Source organism: Crotalus tigris, unplaced genomic scaffold, assembly GCF_016545835.1.
Source record: "Crotalus tigris isolate CLP2741 ecotype Arizona unplaced genomic scaffold, ASM1654583v1 scf7180000017628.32516253702:7417878, whole genome shotgun sequence".
Taxonomy (NCBI): Eukaryota; Metazoa; Chordata; class Lepidosauria; order Squamata; family Viperidae; genus Crotalus; species Crotalus tigris.
Window position 1 is genome coordinate 6,213,391 of NW_024096523.1, and position 19,166 is coordinate 6,232,556.

At 44.2% G+C, this 19,166-nt stretch overlaps 1 protein-coding gene across 2 annotated transcripts in view; it reads left to right on the forward strand.

Moving 5' to 3' along the window:
- Positions 1-19,166, forward strand: part of PTPRU (protein tyrosine phosphatase receptor type U) — a 691,901-nt gene that overhangs the window by 78,850 nt on the left and 593,885 nt on the right. The window contains exon 2 of one of the 2 annotated variants that reach the window (XM_039334369.1): positions 18,606-18,700. The exons of the other annotated variant lie outside the window; for it this stretch is intronic. Coding sequence (XP_039190303.1) covers positions 18,682-18,700 — 19 coding nt within the window. The 5' untranslated portion in view covers positions 18,606-18,681. The remainder of the gene's footprint in view (positions 1-18,605; positions 18,701-19,166) is intronic. 2 annotated transcript variants of the gene reach the window in all.

The following is a 19,166-nucleotide window of genomic DNA, read 5'->3' on the forward strand; positions in this document are numbered from 1 at the left end:
CACAGCTGGGATTCAATTTAAAACTCTCCCTGCTGGAAAGAAATCAGGAGGAACTCAGGAGCACCTTTTCTGACCAACAACTATTGTTAAAAGGCACAAGATTTCCTGCATCTGATGAAGGGAGTTGCAGCTCATGAAAGCTTATGCCTTTAAATAAAATTGGTGAGTTGAAAATGATGCTGCCAGACTTCTGATTTTTTTTTTACTACCATAGACTAACACAAATTTCCTATAACCTCCTGGAAAGGTAATGGAATATAGGAACTTCCATTGCGTTTCTTTGCTTGGCTATTGCTGATTGACATGAACGTCTATGAACAATAGATCATCTCTCTAAGGACCCACCCCCATCTTAAGAAGACAGAACTCTTGGAATATCTCTTCCAACAGGCATCTTTATTAAGAGAAGATGGTTGCAGACATTCTAGACAGGATCTGAGGGGCCAACCCCTACCATTCAAAGTTTTAAGTGTTCCAAAGCAGCCCCCACCCCACCGTCCTTCCAGCGACAATCCCAGGTGTTACATTTCCACCCCGTTTTCCTCACAGCCGGCAGAAGGGAGATTTCAGAGAGTAGTAGATGAAAGCTGATGGCCATATTGTTATGGTCAGTCCTCTTGGTGAGATCCACATTAAGTCCCTTTGAAGTTTTAATGAAGGAAGTGAGAGCCATAAAACCCCTTTGCTCATCCCCCTTCCTCTCCGAAGTATGACAGAATCCAGAGAGAGCAAAAATGGGGTTTTCCATAGTCAATAACTAGAAATGAAATATAATTGGATTCTGACAATCTCAGGGATACACAGAGCCTGTGGAGAACAGTAGCCCACTTGTGCTTCATTTTTGCTTGAGTGTTGTATTTAACTCTTTAGTCATCTTCTGATTCCCTTCTCCTTATTTACATGAGCACATTCATCTTTGCATCCTTTTTTGCTGCTCCGGAAGCAAAATATTGGATGCAACTTCTGAAGCCCTGATGGTGTACGCAGATCACATCACATTTAACTAAGTTAGTTAAAACCCAAGCAGCTGCATTTTCTCAACCTGCTCAGCTCAGATTGATTTAGCTTTAGTTAGCTTTGGGTGGCTTAGCCAATTGTGTGAACCTAGGCCTGTTGGTGAGTTTACAGGTTGACACATTGTGCAAGTCCAGGAAAGAGAATTTAAGCCATCCAGTGAAAAAGGAAGGTGAACAGAGCCATTGTTAGCAAAACTCTGTCTCCCTATTCAAGAGGGCTTTGAACCTCCAACATGTATGCCTCAAGAACAAATGCCTAAACAATTGTCAGGCACAAGGAACCAGAATGACACTGTTAGCTGATCAAAGTTACTTCTTTATTGTTGCATGCCTATTTACAAGAATCTCCCCGGGCTGACTGCATTCTCTTGGGAACTACTAGATAAGGGTTTATGGATTCTGGGGCAGGTAAGATCTACATTGTTCCTGCTATGCAAGGACTCTAAAGTCATCTCCCTTTTCACACACCCACACATCCACACACCAACTCCCAGATTCTGCCACATCAATACTGGGATAAGGAAACATCCCAGCAGCTACAATAAACCTACTGGTGGTTCTGTCTTCCAACATACCATAGTGATTGTGTGCAAGAAAGTCTGATATACTCAGTATTACTACTTCTTTTTGTGGCTTGTGGTTTATGTCGGCCTAACCAGAGGACTTCAATAGCATATAATGTTGCTGCTGTCACCACCACCACCAAACACAGCACATGTTTCTGCACAACTCAATCCAAGCTGGGACTGTTGGAGCCACCTTTCAACAATTTGTAGCCTCGCATGAATAATTGGGAGAACTTTTTCTATGGTATTACCTCCTTCCCACTGCAGCGTTGCAAAAACAGCTTGCCAGAGGGGTTTTTCCAGTGAAAAAGGTTTGTCTTCTCATTGTTCCCCAATAGAACCATGCCTGGCTGCCCTCTGAGTGAAGAGGGAAAAAGGGGGAAATATTAGCAAAGGGGGAGATTGATTTTAGGCAGGGTGGGGCATGAAGAGCCAATAGAAGGCAGACTGGATAAGTTTAGTTACTGCAAAAATGGGAGAGTTCCTTTGTTCTCCCCTGGAATCACCCATCAGAAACTGCTAGTGGAAAGTGAGCTGATGGCAGTAGCTAGCCAGAGGGTCTAAGTGGGCAGTTCTTTTTTGCTTTTCTGTCTTTTCTTGTCTCTTCCTCTTCTCTCCCAATATTTTCCTTGTCCAGCCTCCTGCTTATGGAAAGACAGAAGTCTCAAGGGATGGTCTAAATCAGGGCTATCCAACCTTGGCAACTTTAAGACTCGTGGACTTCAACTCCCAGAATTCCTCAGCCAGGCATGCACAAGGTGATGGAAATTAGGCAGAGGGGCTGTAGCTTATCATCTCTATTACTTGTGTGGGCTCCCACAGTTGAGACAATAGATGTAAATGTTTTCTGCCCCTCCAGTCTTTAGAACCTTCTATTGACTCTCTAAATTGTGGATGTTGCTTAAGCAAGTATAGTGTAATAGTTGGCATTCTTTTTTGAATTAAGGCATGGTTCTGAAACTTTTTCCTTTGGTGGCAATGCTTCTTATTTGAATGGAATCGTTGGGCTGAATCATTGGTCAATATATTCTGTAGATCCAGAAACATAAGAATGTGGTTAAGAGATTGAGCATGTTATTTGATCATAACTAAAGTTTCTAGTGGAATCTCTGTTTTACAGGCTCAGTGACAGTACACATCAGCACTCTGATTGCTTATTACAGCCTATTTATACTTCCCTTGTTAAGTTCAGTTGAAAGGCTGCTTATCTTACTTAGAATGGAGTCCATGCCTGCCCATCCAGCTGTAGTCTCGCTCATCCTTGGCAAGAGAAAACAGGTTCCAGCAACACAGAAGGAACCAATTTGGGTGCCCCATGAAGTTTTTACTTTTTGGTTGTTGTATCAGGTTTCGAGGGTCATCGTGGGGAAAAGGCAGGGGTGGGGAATCAGCTGCATCTCTGTTCTCAAAGAAGTTGTAACTTCCTGTGTAATTAGCTGAATAAACACTCTTGACATAATAACTAAGTGCTGGTTGCAAAGCTGAATGCTGTGGTTGGGTAATTGAATTAGTCTATGTGGGTGGCTTTCAAAAGACTGTGTCTGCATGTGCTTCTCTCCTGACCTTTCATTGTGCATTAAGAGCTGGAGTGAAGTGTCAGAAATGTTAGTTTTTCTCAATTGGGTATTTCAATCCACAGACAATAGATTTCTATGGATTACATTTTTGTGAACAAATATGTCCTTCTTCCCTCTCCCCCCCCCCCGGATTCTGGCATATCTGTGTTGCTGAATGCTGTCAGAGCTTCAGTTGATTCCTAATATTAAAAAGAATCTGAGGCAGTGGTGAGATTCAGCCGGTTTGCACCATTTCGGCAGAACTGGTAGCCCAAATGGACTTCCGAAAGTGGCATCCACACAGAGAAAGGTTACTCACATATTTGAATCCCACCACTGATCTGAGGGAACAACTAACATTAATGTTTGGTCTTGCTTTTTCTTTTTAATTCCATGAACAAAATCATCCAATATACTGGTTGCTGGAATTGGGTATATCTAGTTTACTGAAAAGAAAGACTGGGGATGACATGATAGCAGTGTTCCAATATCTCAGAGGCTGCCACATAGAAAAAGGAATCAAGCTATTCTCCAAAGCACCTGAAGGCAGGGCAAGAAGCAAAGGATGGCTCTAGAAGTAAGAAATTTCATGACAGTGAGAACAGTTAATCAGTGGAACAACATGCTTCCAGAAGTTGTGGGTGCTCCAACACGAAGTTTTAAAGAAGAGGTTGGACAACGATTTGTGTGAAATGGTATAAGATTTCCTGCCTGAGCAAGGGTGTGGGGTGTGGGGGATTGGACTAGAAGACCTCCAAGGTCCCTTCCAATGCTGTTATTCTATTCTGTTATTTAGGTCACCAGTGTGAAAAAGTAATTGGCTCTCCCTATCCTGCCTTTAGCTCAGTCCATTCAGTTAAAGGGATCATCTATACCAGTTGTGAAAACCCTTCCTTAAGTAACCATACACAGATGTCCCAGACTTTGGCTAAATGCATCCAAAGGAAGTTCTCACCATTCAGAAGTCAAGGAGCTTGTTACGCCCTACTCAAAAGAAATACCTGAAGCCTTCCATTAAAAAGTCATTGATGCCTATTAGGATGAAAAAGGTTATAAAGGCAGTTCTAAAGCTCAGTCTATTGAAGAGTTGTATTTCCCCCAAAGTGGTTAACCTGTCAAAATCACTCCAAGAGCAATGTATAAAAGGAGGTCATGAAGAACCAGACAACATCATCCAGGGATCTGCAGGGCCGGGTCACCATCTAAAGTTCATGACTCATCCAAACAGCACAGGAAAAAACTGAGACTCCTGGGAGAGTAACAAGGCAGATTCCACTGCTCACAAAGAAAAATATTGATATTACCAGAAACACCTGAATGATCTTCTAGCCCAGTGTTTCTCAACCTCAGCAAGTTTAAGCCAGCATGAGGTTGGAAAACATTGGGGAATTCTGGGAGTTGAAGCCATACATCTTAAAGTTGCTGAGACTGAGAAACATTGCTCCAGGCAATAGACAAACAAATAAAAATGGAAGGTTTCAGGCTATAATAAACAGTTATCTCTAGGAGAAAACAAACACTGCATTCACAACCAGAACCTTGCACCAGCTATCAAGCTTGGAGGTGGTGGTGTCATGATTTGGGACTGCCTTGGGATATTTCCCACTCTTGGGGAAAAAACATTCTTCTTTGTATCATAATTCAGGAAAGTTTTAGGTCATCTATCAGTGAGGTATGTGGCAAGACAATAATTTCCAACATGCATCTAAGTGTAGCTGAATCCCTCTACCTTGGCATTCAAATCAGTGTCATTTGGGATCTGCTACATAATGTCTTTTTTTGCAATTAAAAATCTGCAGCCTCCCCCCCTTTTATTAGAAGATGCATTTGAAGAAGATCACACTTTTCTGAAAATACATTATTAAGCAGAGTATTTTAAAGAGCTTATTCCAGGGCATTTATGTTAATTTTTATCACATTTTCCTTTGTAGTAAACATTTAAAAGGAAATTTAGGTGGCAATGAATATATCAAAGAAATTGGGATAATATACCTTTATTGAGAAATTTCCATTAAGAAGGACATTTATTAGGGGAAATTGCATAGGAAAGCTCTGTAAATTAGAAAAGCCTGCAAAAATAAACAGATGGGGATTTTTTTTAAAAAAACCAGATGATTAAAACATTTATAAGAGCTTATATAAGAGCTTATGAGAGCTGTAGTGACATAGTGGTTAGAATGCAGTATTGCAGGCAAACTCTGCCCACAGCCTGAAGTTCACCTGACCGGCTCAAGCTTTCCATCTTTCCCAGGCTGGTAAAATAAAGACCCAGATTGTTGGGGGCAATATGCTGACATTTGTAAACCACTCAGAGTGCTGTAAAGCATTATGGGGCAGTATATAAAGTCTAAGTGCTATTGCTATTGCTAAACTTGGAGGGATAAGAATATTGTTTACCAGGGACCAGTTTATGCATCCCTCTATGTGAGGCAGTTCCTATACCAAAGAGCAAATATTTATTTATTAAAATGTGTGTGCCCTCTTTGGAAAGACTTTGGAAACTACATTTTTCCAGAATGTAGAGTAGGTCAATGTTTCTCAAAATCTTGTCCAAGGACTCCTCTGGGTCTCTCTCAGTGGTCCGCAAAATCAATATTGTTTGCTAACCTATGTTGAAAAATAATAATACAACATTAAAATCCCATCAAACAATCACGAGAAGTGGTTGTACCAGCAAATGCATCAATTTTAATTTTCAGTAAAGTAAATATTGATAAATATAATCCATAGAAACAAACACTCTTTGAAGTCCCCCATATAATTTCTTAAAAGTGGGAAAGGGTCCTGAGAGAAAAACATTTAAGAAGTATTGCTGCATATGAATAAAATAGACAAGTAGTCCTTGATTTACAATCATAGTGGGGACCAGATTTTCTGTTGCTAAGCAAGGCTGTTGTTAAGTGAGTCATACCTGATTGTATGACTTTTTTGCCACAGTTGTTAAGCAAATTGCTGCAGTTGTTAACTGAATTACTAAGTTAATTGACTTTAAAGAAAAGAAGAAATAGGGGAGACATAATAGCAGTGTTCCAGTATCTGAGGGGCTGCCACAAGGCAGAGGGGGCCAGGTTGTTCACCAAAGCACCAGAGGGAAAGATGAGAAACAATGGTTGGAAACTGATCAAGGGGGGAAGCAACCTGGAATTAATGAGAAACTTCCTGACAGTGAGGACAATCAATCAGTGGAACAGCTTGCCACCAGAAATCATGGGCGTTCCATCACTGGAGATTTTTAAGAAGAGGCTAGACATTCATCTGTCTGAGATGGTGTAGGTTCTTCTGTTTAAGCAGGGGGCTGGACTAGAAGACCTCCAAGGTCCTTCCAGCTCTATTCTATTCTAATTGTTGGAAGTCGGCTTGGAAAGTTGCAGATAGTGATCACATGACCCCAGGATGCTGCAACTGATGTAAATATATGCTGGTTACCAAGTGCTTGAATTTTGATCGTGATTGTGATGCTGTTGCAATAAGTATGAGGACCAGTTGTAAGTCATTTTTTTCAGTGCTGTTATAACTTCAAACAGTTGCTAAATGAATGGCTGTAATTTGAAGACTATAACTGTTTGTTATAACTTCAAACAGTTGCTAAATGAATGGCTGTAATTTGAGGAAGTCCCCATCCTTGAAAGTAGTTCCACTTTCACAATTGTGCCACACAGTTGTGACATCTGCTGATGGTCCAGCCTGCAAGTGGCTGATGGCAGTTGTCATCCCAAATATCTGGAAGGCACCAGGGTCAGTGAAGGGGATCATATGTCTGATGGCGCTTTCTGATTTGAGTAAAAGCAAGTTGAATTTTCCCATCCAAATCTCATTGCGAGATGGTTTGCAATAACCAGAATTATAATGGTAGTATTTGAAAAAGAGCTTAGTCCTTCAGCTGAAAATGAATTCTTGGAAAAAAAATAGACTTAGCATTTATGGTTTTGATGATTAGAGAGAATTGATTGTAGAAGGAAGAGAGTCACGGCATGGCTTATAGAGAGAGGTCAGTTTAAAATTGTACTTAAAACCATTGTAAAAGGATAGAAAGCTGCTTTTCTCCAGCATGTAGGGAATGTAGAATCCACGAATGGGTTGTTTAAGTCCTCTAGCCCAATCAGACCAAACAATCAAAGTTGCCACACCTCTTCAGGGTCTGACCATGCCCCAGTTTTCATTTGGTCTCAGCCCTGAAGAGATGTGGATATTTGGCTCCTAAATTAGACTTAGTCAGGTATTTTATTTCCATTTGTGGATTCTTCAATTTGTCTGTTTGTGGGGAATAGTTCAGCTCTGGGCTCAGAGCTGCACTAGTTTCTCCTCTTCTTTTTCCTTCCCATTCAATCTCCCTGCTAGGCAATCCCTTACCAGCAGCCAGCTGATTGTCGCGATTGCTGTTTTGCACAAAGCGCGGCGATCCCACCCCCCCACCATCACCTCAACACGCTTATTTCATTTCTCTGCTTGTTTCTTCCCTTAGGGGAACTTGTTTCCATTGGGGTTTTTTTGTTGATACGATCCTCGCGGTCGCCATTTTTATTCCCTATACGTGATCTCTTACTTTGTCTTTGGTCAGTGTTATTTCTTAAAAATTGCACACAATTTTTGGGATGTTTTCTTTTGGATCTTCTCTGTTCTATTTGTGAGAAAAAGTTGGGTTTTTTTCCCCTCCCAGAGCTTACAGGCTAGTGCGGATCGTCACGGCTGCCATTTTGAACTGCCACACGATTGCACTCGGTTAAAAAAAAAATAAAAAGGGACTTGATTACCTGATTTCAGTTCCTGTGAGCCCACTTAAATTGCTCCTTTCGAGGAATAACCTCACGTAGGGGGAACAGGGGCTCCTATTGTCCCCCCTACTGGTCAGATATTCTTGGCTTTCCTCTTCTTTCTTTCTGGCAAGACACCATTTTGAATACCTCATGGTTAGCAGGCCATTTTGGGTCATTCCTCCAGCGTTTCTTGTAAATTCTACTGGTATTATCTGCTAAATCTGATTCCATAAGACTTTGCTTGTCTGTTCTCCATAAGCATCAGAGGACAATAGATTGGACTTCGGGTTGCCTTGCCTGTTTCCACTGTCTGCAGCTGGTGGACTGGCAGTCACTGTCCGAGCTGCCACTAAGTGAGGCATGGGGGTTTAAAAAAATAAAATAATAACTAAAAAAATAATATAAATAAATATTCAACATTAATTGGGTAAGATTGGCCCAGTTGCCTTGTTATCACAAGTGGGCCTGAACAATTGAAGGGGAGAGGACAGCTCCCTGGATTGAGTGTGGCTTATATCGCACAGGTGACTCCATGCTTGACGGCGGGCCGGACCTCACAGACCCCCGTGTAGGCCTGTACCACCTAGGTGGGCTGTAGCCTTATCTCCTGCAGACCAGGACGGATCCAGGGATCTCCTGGTGAAACCTGTCTTCTGTATTTCAATATGGCAGATAACACCATTCCACAGGCTTCCACCTCCAGTGGAAATGCAAAATGAAAGTCACCCATTCAGGATGCACCCGCAAAAGCCAAGGTCAAGCGGACCTCTAAGGCAGTTGACAAGCAAGCAGATAGCAGACACAGGGCGCTGGAACAACAATTCTCTAAAGCTCAGCAACGAGCAGTGGAGACACAACCTGTCTTCACTTCCCCTATTGCATCCACATCAGGGGACCATCGCCCTCCCCCTTTTCCTCAGGCTTGGTCACCTGAGCAAACTCTGGATCAGAATTCCTTGCTTGGATATGATTGGGACCATCTGTCTGTTTTTGACCAAGATTTGAGATTGCAGATCCAAGATCCACTGCCGGTTACTGAACCTGGGCCGTCCTCCGTGACATGTAAGTCTCAAGGGGGGGGGGTTTCTACAGGTCCCCCTCCTCAAATTCCATCGGCTTCCTTCACTCCGATGGTGGCGGCCTTCGGGCCCCTGAGTTTTCTTCTTTCACTGCCCAGCTTCAGGCCATGATCTCACAGGCGTGGCACAGGCAATGATGGCTTCAGGAAGGGCCATTCCGGCTCCAGGGCCATCAAGACCCCCTATGTCCACGGAAACTTCGCATCCCAGAGAGCATGCAATCTCAGATCACGGTTCTCCACCCCAATCTGAGGGGAGCGAGGTATCAGAATATTCCGCGCAGGTCCCTGAAGAAGGCATGTGGTCGGATGAGGAAGACACTCAGGCGGAGACCACTCCCATGGTAGGGGTGTTCAATCCAAATTCCTTTCATTCTCTCTTGCGCAAGGCTTACGTCACTGGTAAGATTGAACCGGTGAAACCACAAACAGCTGATCAGGACTCTGGACAGAGTTCTGATCCGCTGTTCTTAGAACCGGTCACCAAGAACCTACAGATTCCTTGTCCCCCTATGTTTTTAAAATCCATTCAGGATCAATGGGGATCTCCTGGAACCTTCTCTGCTCTTGGGGGAATAGACCGTAAGCTTTTGGACACGGTCCATTCCCTTAATGATGTCCTTGAAGTTCTGGGAGTAGATGAGGCTCTCGCTCCCATTCTGTTAGACACCAAAATTCCAGGAGATATGTTGGAGGCCCTCAAAGCTGAGGACAAGAAATCTGAGATTTCACTCTGCAGAACTTATCAGGCATCGGCTTGGGCTATAAGAGCTTCAATGTCTAACTCCTTTTTCGCCAGAATCTCACTAATCTGGCTCCGGGAATTGCAGGCTAGGATATCCCCAGACGAGGTAAGGGTGCACCAGGACGTCACTAAGTTGAGGGCCACACTGGAATACATGGCGGATGTGTCTCTGCAGGCGGCCAGATATTTGGCTCGGGCCATAGCTTCCAACATGGCCGCACGTCGGTTGTTCTGGCTTAAAAATTGGAAGGCCGACACCAGGCACAAATGGAGAGTGGCAGCAGCACCATATCAAAAGGGCCGCCTTTTGGGGGAGGCTCTTAAGCCTTACCTGATTGAAAATAAGGAAAAGCTGAAAGTAATATCTCACATTGCCAAAAAGACGGGCAGACACTTTTCACCATATAATCAGCGTCAGTCATTTAAGTCTGGCTCAGACCGAACTTCCTGGAGCGGGTATTGGTCCTTTCAAGTGGGGCCGGACCGCTCCTCGGACCGGTCCGGCTACAGAGACAAGCCAAAGCCACAATTCCAGGCTAAGTGGCCCTTTCGTGGCAGAGGAGGTCGTCCTTTCTGAAAGTCTAAGTGACTTGAGGAGGATTCCTCCCCATAGGAGGAAGACTGACACTTTACTTCCACAAATGGGAAAGCACCACCACGGACACCTGGGTCCTCACCACCATGAGAGACGGTCTGTCTCTGGAATTCCTAACCCTCCCCCCGGCGCTTCATTTCTTGTCCCCTATCGCGAAATCCCGTAAAGAAGGGTCTCATGGAGGAGGCCATTCATCGTCTGCTAAGCATAGAGGCAATAGAGCAGGTATCATCAGATCAGTGGGGACTAGATTTTTACTCCATCCTATTTGTGGTGCCAAAAGCCTCGGGAGGATGGAGGGCGATCCTAGATCTCAAGGCCCTAAATTCCTTCCTAGTTTACCACAAATTCAAAATGCAAACTCTTCATTCCATCTTAGGCAGCATTCGGCCGGGGGACTTTCTCACATCCATAGATCTGACAGAAGCTTACCTACACATTCCCATACATCCAGGTCACAGACGGTTTCTCAGATTCAGGTATTCCAACCATCACTATCAGTACAAGGCCTTGCCATTCGGCCTATCATCAGCTCCAAGGTTTTTCACCAAAATCCTGGCAGTCCTCGCTGCCAAGCTCAGGTTGGTACCGGTCCGCATTCAGTGTTACTTGGACGATATCCTAATCCAGTCATCCTCGGTACTGAACGCTCAATCAGACGTGACACTGACGATCAGGACGCTCCAGGATCATGGCTTTATGGTCAGCTTTCAAAAGAGTCATTTAACCCCAACAAACCGATTGCTCCATCTGGGCGCAATAATAGATACCAGTCAGTGCAAAGTTTTCCTGTCTCAAGAGCGTCAGGTCAGCATTCGCACGATGGTCACCAAGGTGCACAAGGAAAAAAGAGTGACCTTACTTCTACTGTCACAACTGTTGGGAAAACTGATCTCATGCATTTCCATAGTGCCTTGGGCCAGACTTCACAAGAGACAACTACAGTGGTTTCTATTCCCTTACCAGAAACGAGGTGTGGCCTGTTTTCCACAGAAGGTCTGTGCCCCAGCACGGACACTCATATCCCTTCTCTGGTGGTTGTCCCCAGCATTGTCCAAAGGGTCCCTGTTCACAGAACTGGCTCGAGTTACATTGACCACGGACACCAGTCTGTTTGGATGGGGGGTGCATTTACACCCTCTATTCGCCCAGGGGCAGTGGTCTCAACGGGATCTCAAGAAAAACATAAATTGGTTAGAACTCAGAGCCATACACCTGGCTCTTCACCATTTCCACAAAAAGGTAGTGGGCTGCAACGTGCTGGTTTTGACAGACAACGTGGCGGCAAAGGCCCATATCAACAGACAGGGTGGCACTCGATCTTGGGTTTTAATGTCCGAAGCCCAGCATCTGGGGTCATGGGTGGAACGGAACCTGTTGTCCCTAAAGGCGGAACATATATCAGGGGAGGAGAACCGCCAGACAGATTTTCTGAGTTGATCCATGATAGATCATTCAGAGTGGCGTCTGCATCCCCGTCTATTCCGGGAGATTACTCACCGTTTCGGTCAGCCCAAATTCGATCTGTTTGCATCCCTGGCGAACGCCCAGCTTCCCCGCTTTCTATCACGGTATCCATCTCAGGGTTCGGAGGGAACGGACGCCCTCTGTAGTCCTTAGCCGGCGGGCCTTCTGTATGTATTCCCCCCTCTTCCCTTGATTCCGGCTGTCATCAGGAAGCTGTTACAGGAATGGGCGGAGCTACTTTTTGTGGCCCCGCATTGGCTGAGGCGTCCATGGTTCGCGGATCTCGTGAACCTCGCCGTAGCTCCCCCTTGGCATATTCCTCCAGAGACGATAATTCTAACGCAAGGGGCCATATGACACCTGGATCCGCAGTGGCTACAACTAGCTGTTTGGCATCTGAATGCCAGTTCCTGATGCGGGGATCTTACTCTTCAAGAGTGATATCTATGATTCAGCTTCTAGACGGCCAGCAACAAACCGAATTTATGATGCCACTTGGTGGAACTTCTGTGACTGGTATACCCGTAAGGGTTTATCTATATCCTCTGTCACTATTCCAGTGATTCTTGAGTACCTCATGGATGGAGCGAATAAGAATTTAGTGCCCAATACCTTACGTAGGCAGGTGGCCACTCTTTCTACGGTGTTCACTTGTGCCAACTCCTCTCCGTTGTCTCATCATCCCAGAGTTCGGTCCTTTATGAAAGGGGTCTCCAACACCAGACCTCCGGTAGTACACAGGTATCCATTTTGGGAACTGCCTCGTGTTCTACAGGCTCTCACAAGATCTCCCTTTGAACCTCTTTGCATTTTGTCTCATAAGGTGGCTTTTCTGGTAGCTATCACGTCGGCAAGGCGTGTGTCTGAGCTAGCGGCTCTTTCGGTTAGGGAAGACCTGTGTGCTTTCCACCAGGACAGGGTGGTGCTGAGGTTAGATTCATCATTCATTCCCAAGGTGAATACTCTGTTTCACCGGGCTCAGGAAATTGTACTACCTAACTTTTGCCCCAATCCTTCTCATGCACTAGAGAAGCAGTGGCACTTTCTAGACGTACGTAGGGCGCTACATCAATACATTAAGAGGACAGCTCCTTTTCGCAAATCTGAGGTGTTATTTGTATCTTTCCACATGGCTTCTAAGGGACAGAAGGTTTCCTCCTCTACTATAGCCAGGTGGATCAAGGCCTGTATCGCTCAATCTTATCAGGCTTCCTCTTTACCTGTCCCAAGTCGCCTGACAGCGCATTCTATTCATAGCGCTTCCATGTCGGCGGCATGGCAAATTCAGGCATCCATAGAGGACATCTGTAAGGCGGCTACGTGGTTATCCCCTTCACCATTCATTCGCCACTACAAGCTCGACAAGTTTGCTTCTGCAGAGGCCGCCTTTGGCCGTCGCGTTTTACAACAAGTGGTCCATTTCAGCACTGACACTTAACCAACCTGCTTCCCACCCATGGGATCATAAGGGCTTTGGTATATCCCATTTGTGGATTCTACATTCCCTACATGCTGGAGAAGGGGCGTTGTCTTACTTGAACGCCTTTTCTCAGCATGAGGAACGTAGAATCCACTCCCTCCCTTATTTTTTATTAGCAGTTAGGTTAGTGTCAGCAATTTGGGAGCCATCACGTCACACAATCATTAGCTTCGCCCTTTTGAAACTGGGGCATGGTCAGACCCTGATGGGGCATGGCAACTTTGATTGTTTGGTCTGATTGGGCTAGAGGACTTAAACAACTCATTCATGGATTCTACATTTCTCATGCTGAGAAAAGGCATTCAAGTAAGACAACGCCCCTTTTATATTTGCTTTCTTTCTTTTCCATTTTCCCGCTATTCTTTTTCTTATTTTTTTTCTTTTCTTTTTTTGCTCTATAAATATCCTTCTCCCAAATTGCATGAGTGAAAACTAGGGAACAAAATTAGCTCCAGCTTCGTTGCTAATGTCTCTATATTGTTATATGACCACCTTCCATTGTGGATCTCAGAAGCTGGATTAAAAAACAACAGCATATAGTCCTTGACTTAGTGGCATAGCAGTTTATCAACCATTCATTTACAGCGGAACCCCCTCCCCAAAAGGTTTATTATCTGGTTCTGACAGCCAATTCCCCCATGGTCACATGACTGCATTGCGAGTGCTCAGCAACCAGCCCGCATTTATGACTACAGCATCCCGAGGTCACATGACTACAATTTATGATGATTTTGCCGAAACCTGGCATTTACTTCTAGGTTTTGAGAAAAAAACACTTCATAGCAAACAATGGGTTTGTTTAATAACTGTGGATCCACTATGAAGTCATAGTGACTTCAATCAGAATAGTGCTGAAAGGGATCTTGGAGATCTTCTAGCCCAACCAGGACTTGGGCTCAAGCAGGAGACCCTATACCATTTCAGACAGGTGGCTGTCCAGTCTTTTCTTAAAAGCCTCCAGTGATGGAGCACCCACAGCTTCTGAAGGCAAGCTGTTCCACTGGTTAATTGTTCTTACTGTCAGGAAATGTCTCCTTAATTCCAGGTTGGTTCTCTCCTTGATTAGTTTCCATCCATTGTTTCTTGTCCTGCCTTCAGGTGCTTTGGAAAATAAGTTGACCCCCCTCTTCTTTGTGGCAGCTTCTCAAATACTGGAATATTGCTATCATGTCCCCCCTAGTCCTTTTTTTCTCTAGACTAGCCATACTCAGTTCCTGCAACCATTCTTCATATGTTTTAGACTCCAGGCCTAACAATTGCTGCAAAATAAAATTGTAAAATCAGGTCCATCACGTGATGACCTGCATTACAACCATCATGAATTACAACCGTAAAAGCAGGCTCTCTTATGGTCATCAGTGGAGGACTACTTGCAATGCAAACTTCAGCACAGAATAATAAATAAATAGATAAGGCCTTTCTATATATATAAAATAAGTGACTTTTGTACCTGCTTCTGAGTTTTAAGCTCTAGTAAAGCAAGAAAATGAAACAGATCTTGTTATGTCCTGGGCCTGTGATTAACAGAGCAGGTGCAGGAAGCTGCAGTGAGACCTGGGCAGACCATGTGACCTGCCCGGGCCAGACAGGCTGTCTCCAGCCTGTTGAGCATGTGCAGAGTGGGAAAAAACATTGCATTTATTGGCTGACGCTGTTCCCTGCAGAAGGTATAAAAGGGAGCAGAGCCATTTTGTGTTGTTCTGTTAAAGCTGAAATAAAGAAGCATCTGTTGTTACTCCTGCCTCGTTTCAATGCCTTATCAATGCAAAGAACAGAACAGATCTCATATGAGAATGGCCGAAAAGATCATTGGCAGTTCCCTCCCTCCCATCCAGGACATAGCACAGAAGGGCTGCTTGAGCAGGGTCCATAAGATTATCTGGGACACTACACATCCTCTTCACAACCTGTTTTCCTTGTTACCTTCTGGGAGGAGGCTTCGTGGTATCCGTAGCAGAACATCCAGATTCAGCCACAGTTTTATTTCATACAGCATTAACCTTGCGAACTCTCAAGCTTCCTCCTTCCATTAATATACTCAAGATGGACAATATTTAATATTTATTTGTTATGTATATGTAGGGATGTGGGTCTATACATATGTTGTACATAGTATGCTTAGGTGTGTGTCATGTATGTGTTTCACTTTGAGAGTGGGCAACTAAATTTCATTTTTGATGTGTGTCGTTGTGCCCACAGTAAAAAAATGACAATAAAGGTTATCTTACCTTATAACAGTGGTTCTCAACCTGTGGGTCGGGACCCCATTTGGGGTTGAACGACCATTTCATGGGGGTCGCCAAACCATGCTGTCCACCATTTTGTTCCCTTTTCCCTAGCTGTCCTACTCCCTCTTATTGGTGGCCACACCCACTTGGGGGTCACCACAACATGGGGAACTGTATTATGGGGTCATGGCATTAGAAAGGTTGAGAACCACTGCCTTATAAGCTGCGCTCTGCCTGCTCACTCCTATGTTCACCATTCATCCTATATGTCTCTGAGCAGAGATTGTACTGATGTTTCTTGCCCTGATCAGAATTTCCTGGGTGAAAATGAGGACGCTTGTCTCTGCTTGTAACATCCTGTTCTCCCATTAGTAAAGAACAAACCAAACCCAGTTTCTCCTTGTCCGCAATTAAACATTACCAGCTGCATGGTGCATTGATTTACTTAGCACTTGAAGGTTAGGTTTTTGCTGAGTAAATGTATGCAGGAGACAGCTGCTGAAGGGAAGCCGGTTGCAAGGTAATTTTCCATGCCTGTTTTCTGCTTAGAAAAAAAAAATATAGGTAGTCCTCAACTTACAACCATTAGTTTAGTGATTGTTTGAAGTGAATGGGAAAAAGTGACTTATGATTTATGACTCACACTTACAGCCATCATGTGATCAGAATCTGTGTGCTTCGTATCTGCCATGTATTTATGATGGTTGCACTGTCCTGGGTCATGTGATCACCATTTGTGATCTTCCCAGCTGGCTTCCAATAAAGCAAAGTCAATGTAGGAAGCCAGATTCACTTAAAGACCACATGATTCATTTAACAACTGCAGTGATTCACTTAACAACTGTGGCAAAAAAAGTCATGGAGCAAAACTCACTAATTGTCTGGCTTAGCAATAGAAATTTGGGGCTCAGTTTTTGTCATATGTCAAGGATTACCTCCAGCCCAGCTTTTCATTGGGATTAAGACAATTTGTGGACTGTTATGGGATGGTGATGGCCGAAAGAAATTTAAGATGATGATTTGACCATATAACTGTAGCTGTCTGTTTTTGATACCCTCTGTCTCCACAGACTTCCTTGAATAAGAAATCACTTGGTGACTCTGAACTGTGATTTTTGGGACCTGCCTCTGATATGAAATGAACGCTAGCACTGGCAGACATTGTACAACATGCTAAGGAGGCTGCTGGTTGTCTTCCTAGGAAGATTCACTGTTGGAAGGATTTTTGCTTGCAAAAAATCCCTTTTGAACAAGAATCTGTTTGTGTCTCTAACCCTCTTGGGGGCTTCCTGGGTGAGAGCAGCAACTCACTTGGCTTTTCATTTGACTTGGTTGACGTTTGCTTCCCCATTACTCATGTCTCATTTTTGTGTGGCAGCATACAGCAGCTTGCCTTACACTTTAGATCTCTTAGCTAGCTCCAGGGTTGCAGAGGCTATGGGGAAAACCTGGAAAACAGGGCTGGCAGAGACAGGAGATGTCAGGCTTACAAGATAGAATAGTCAGGAAACATGACCAGTTAAGCTAATTTTACTGTACTGTAATGCTACCTTAACAGAATCTAGCTAGTCTGAATATGCAGTTCTTTGGCTGTTAACTTTATGGCCTCATAACGTAGGGAGGATCCCTCTTGAACATCTTATTCTGCCCACTATACATCTGTGGGCTATGCGCCCTCTTATCTGATTCTTCCCTAGGCAGCATCTCTTCCCCCATCTCAAGGTCATTCCCACACACTATTAAAGGAAGATAGGAAAGAGATTTGCCCAGATTTGATGTAAATATAATGGTGGAAGAAGGAATTTCTTTTTTAAAGAAGGGGAGCGAAAAAGATATAAACCTTGAAAAAAAAAATTGAAACACACTTTACTGTTAGCTTTAATTTTTTTTTTAGATTGGACAGCTACTTGTCTGGAATGATATAGGGCAGTGATGGTGAACCTTTTAGAGACCAAGTGCCCAAAAACCAGCCCACCCCCACTCCGCCCGCCCGCTCCCGCCCTGCTCTGTCCTCATCCCTCCCACCCTCAGAGCCATCCATGGCACGCCGCAGATCGCCCAGGCAGCCCTGCAGCGCCATGGTGGCCACGTCCTCCACCGCACCTCACAGCATCATCTGCTGCCCAGTTGCCATGTGCTTGGGCTGCACCCGGAGGTGACTCTTCTCTGGGGGGGGCTGCTGGTGAGGAGGGGGCTACAGGGGGAGGCAGGGCTAGGGCAACAGCATGTGTGCGCACAGAGAGGGCTCTGAGTGCTGCCTCTGGCACTAGTGCCATAGGTTCGCCACCACTGATACTGTATAGGGTCTCCTGCTTGAGCAGGGGGTTGGACTAGAAGACCCCAAGGTCCCTTCCAACTCTCTTGTCCTATTAATTACAATTGCATTTTTTTTCTGTTCCTCCCAAATCCTATGAAGTAGCTTGGACTAAGCCCAATGGGGTCTATGATTGAGGAGAATCAACATTAGGGTTACAGTTAGGTTTTTCTTGATCCAAATCTAAAATCTTAAGCATTATACTACACTGGCTCTCAGTCTTGTTTTGAGTGAGTCCGCTTCTTTCTGAATCTTACCTTACAAGGGCTCCATTCAAGGGCTAATACAGAATCAGGTTCTACCGTTTTCACAACGATGATGGACTAATGTAAACGTGAGGCTGTGCAAAATAGAAATCCTAGATAATTATCAAGAAGGAAACATCAAGAAAATCAACCAGCTCCAGAAAACCACAAACAGCTGTAGAATTTAGGTGTCTAAACAGTGAACTTCTCATCTGTCTCTTTTTTCACTGGAGGTTTTGCTAAATTATCTGACTGTTGGATGGAGGGTTTTTTTTTTAAGTTGGATAAAATCAATATTTCTTGTTTCTCCTTCCAAAGCTTCTTGGCAGAAGGCATTTGTTGATGGTTCTGCCAACCTGGTGTTTTGGAGAAGCATTGACCCTCAGCTTTCCCAGCTAACACGGCCTGTGGCAAAAAGCTGTGAGAATTGTAGTCCACATTTTTTTGAGATTGCCAGATTGTCTGCATCTAATTTGCTCCATTGCAGCTGCCTGATGGGATTATGTTAGCATCCTTCAATTTATTCGTTTTGATCCTTCATTGGCTATTTTGCATTTCCAGGAATAGAGTGGCACACCACCCAAGAACGGAGGTGAGATCAGGAACATCGTGAAACCTATTCTAGTGAACCACCGAGATGATCTTGGAAATGGAAGGTAGTAGTTAACAAAATATCACTTAAGCCCTCAAAAGGAAGAGAATGATAGAAAGAAACTTAAACTGATTTTACCTTAATTCTCTTTGGTATAAGAGAGAGGGAAGGGAAACTCCGTCAAGCTTTCAAGATAGTGTAATCATAGCCTATATCAGTAGAATTCCAGTATATGTGTCGGAGTCTGTTTCCTGATGTGGTCTAACTCAGAAAGCAGTAAAAAACCACTCCATTGCCAGGGTGTGTTTTGTCTAGTGACTAGAAACCAAGAGATTGTGAGTTCTAGTCCCACCTTAGGCATGAAAGCCAATTGAGTGACTTTGGGCCAATCACTAGGAGACTAGAAGTTCTACTCCCATTTAGGCATGAATCACCAGGGGACTGTGAGTTCTAGTCTTGCCTTAAGCATGAAAGCTGACCGCGTACTTTGGGCCAGTCCCCCCCTCTCTCTCCCAACTTACTTCACAGGT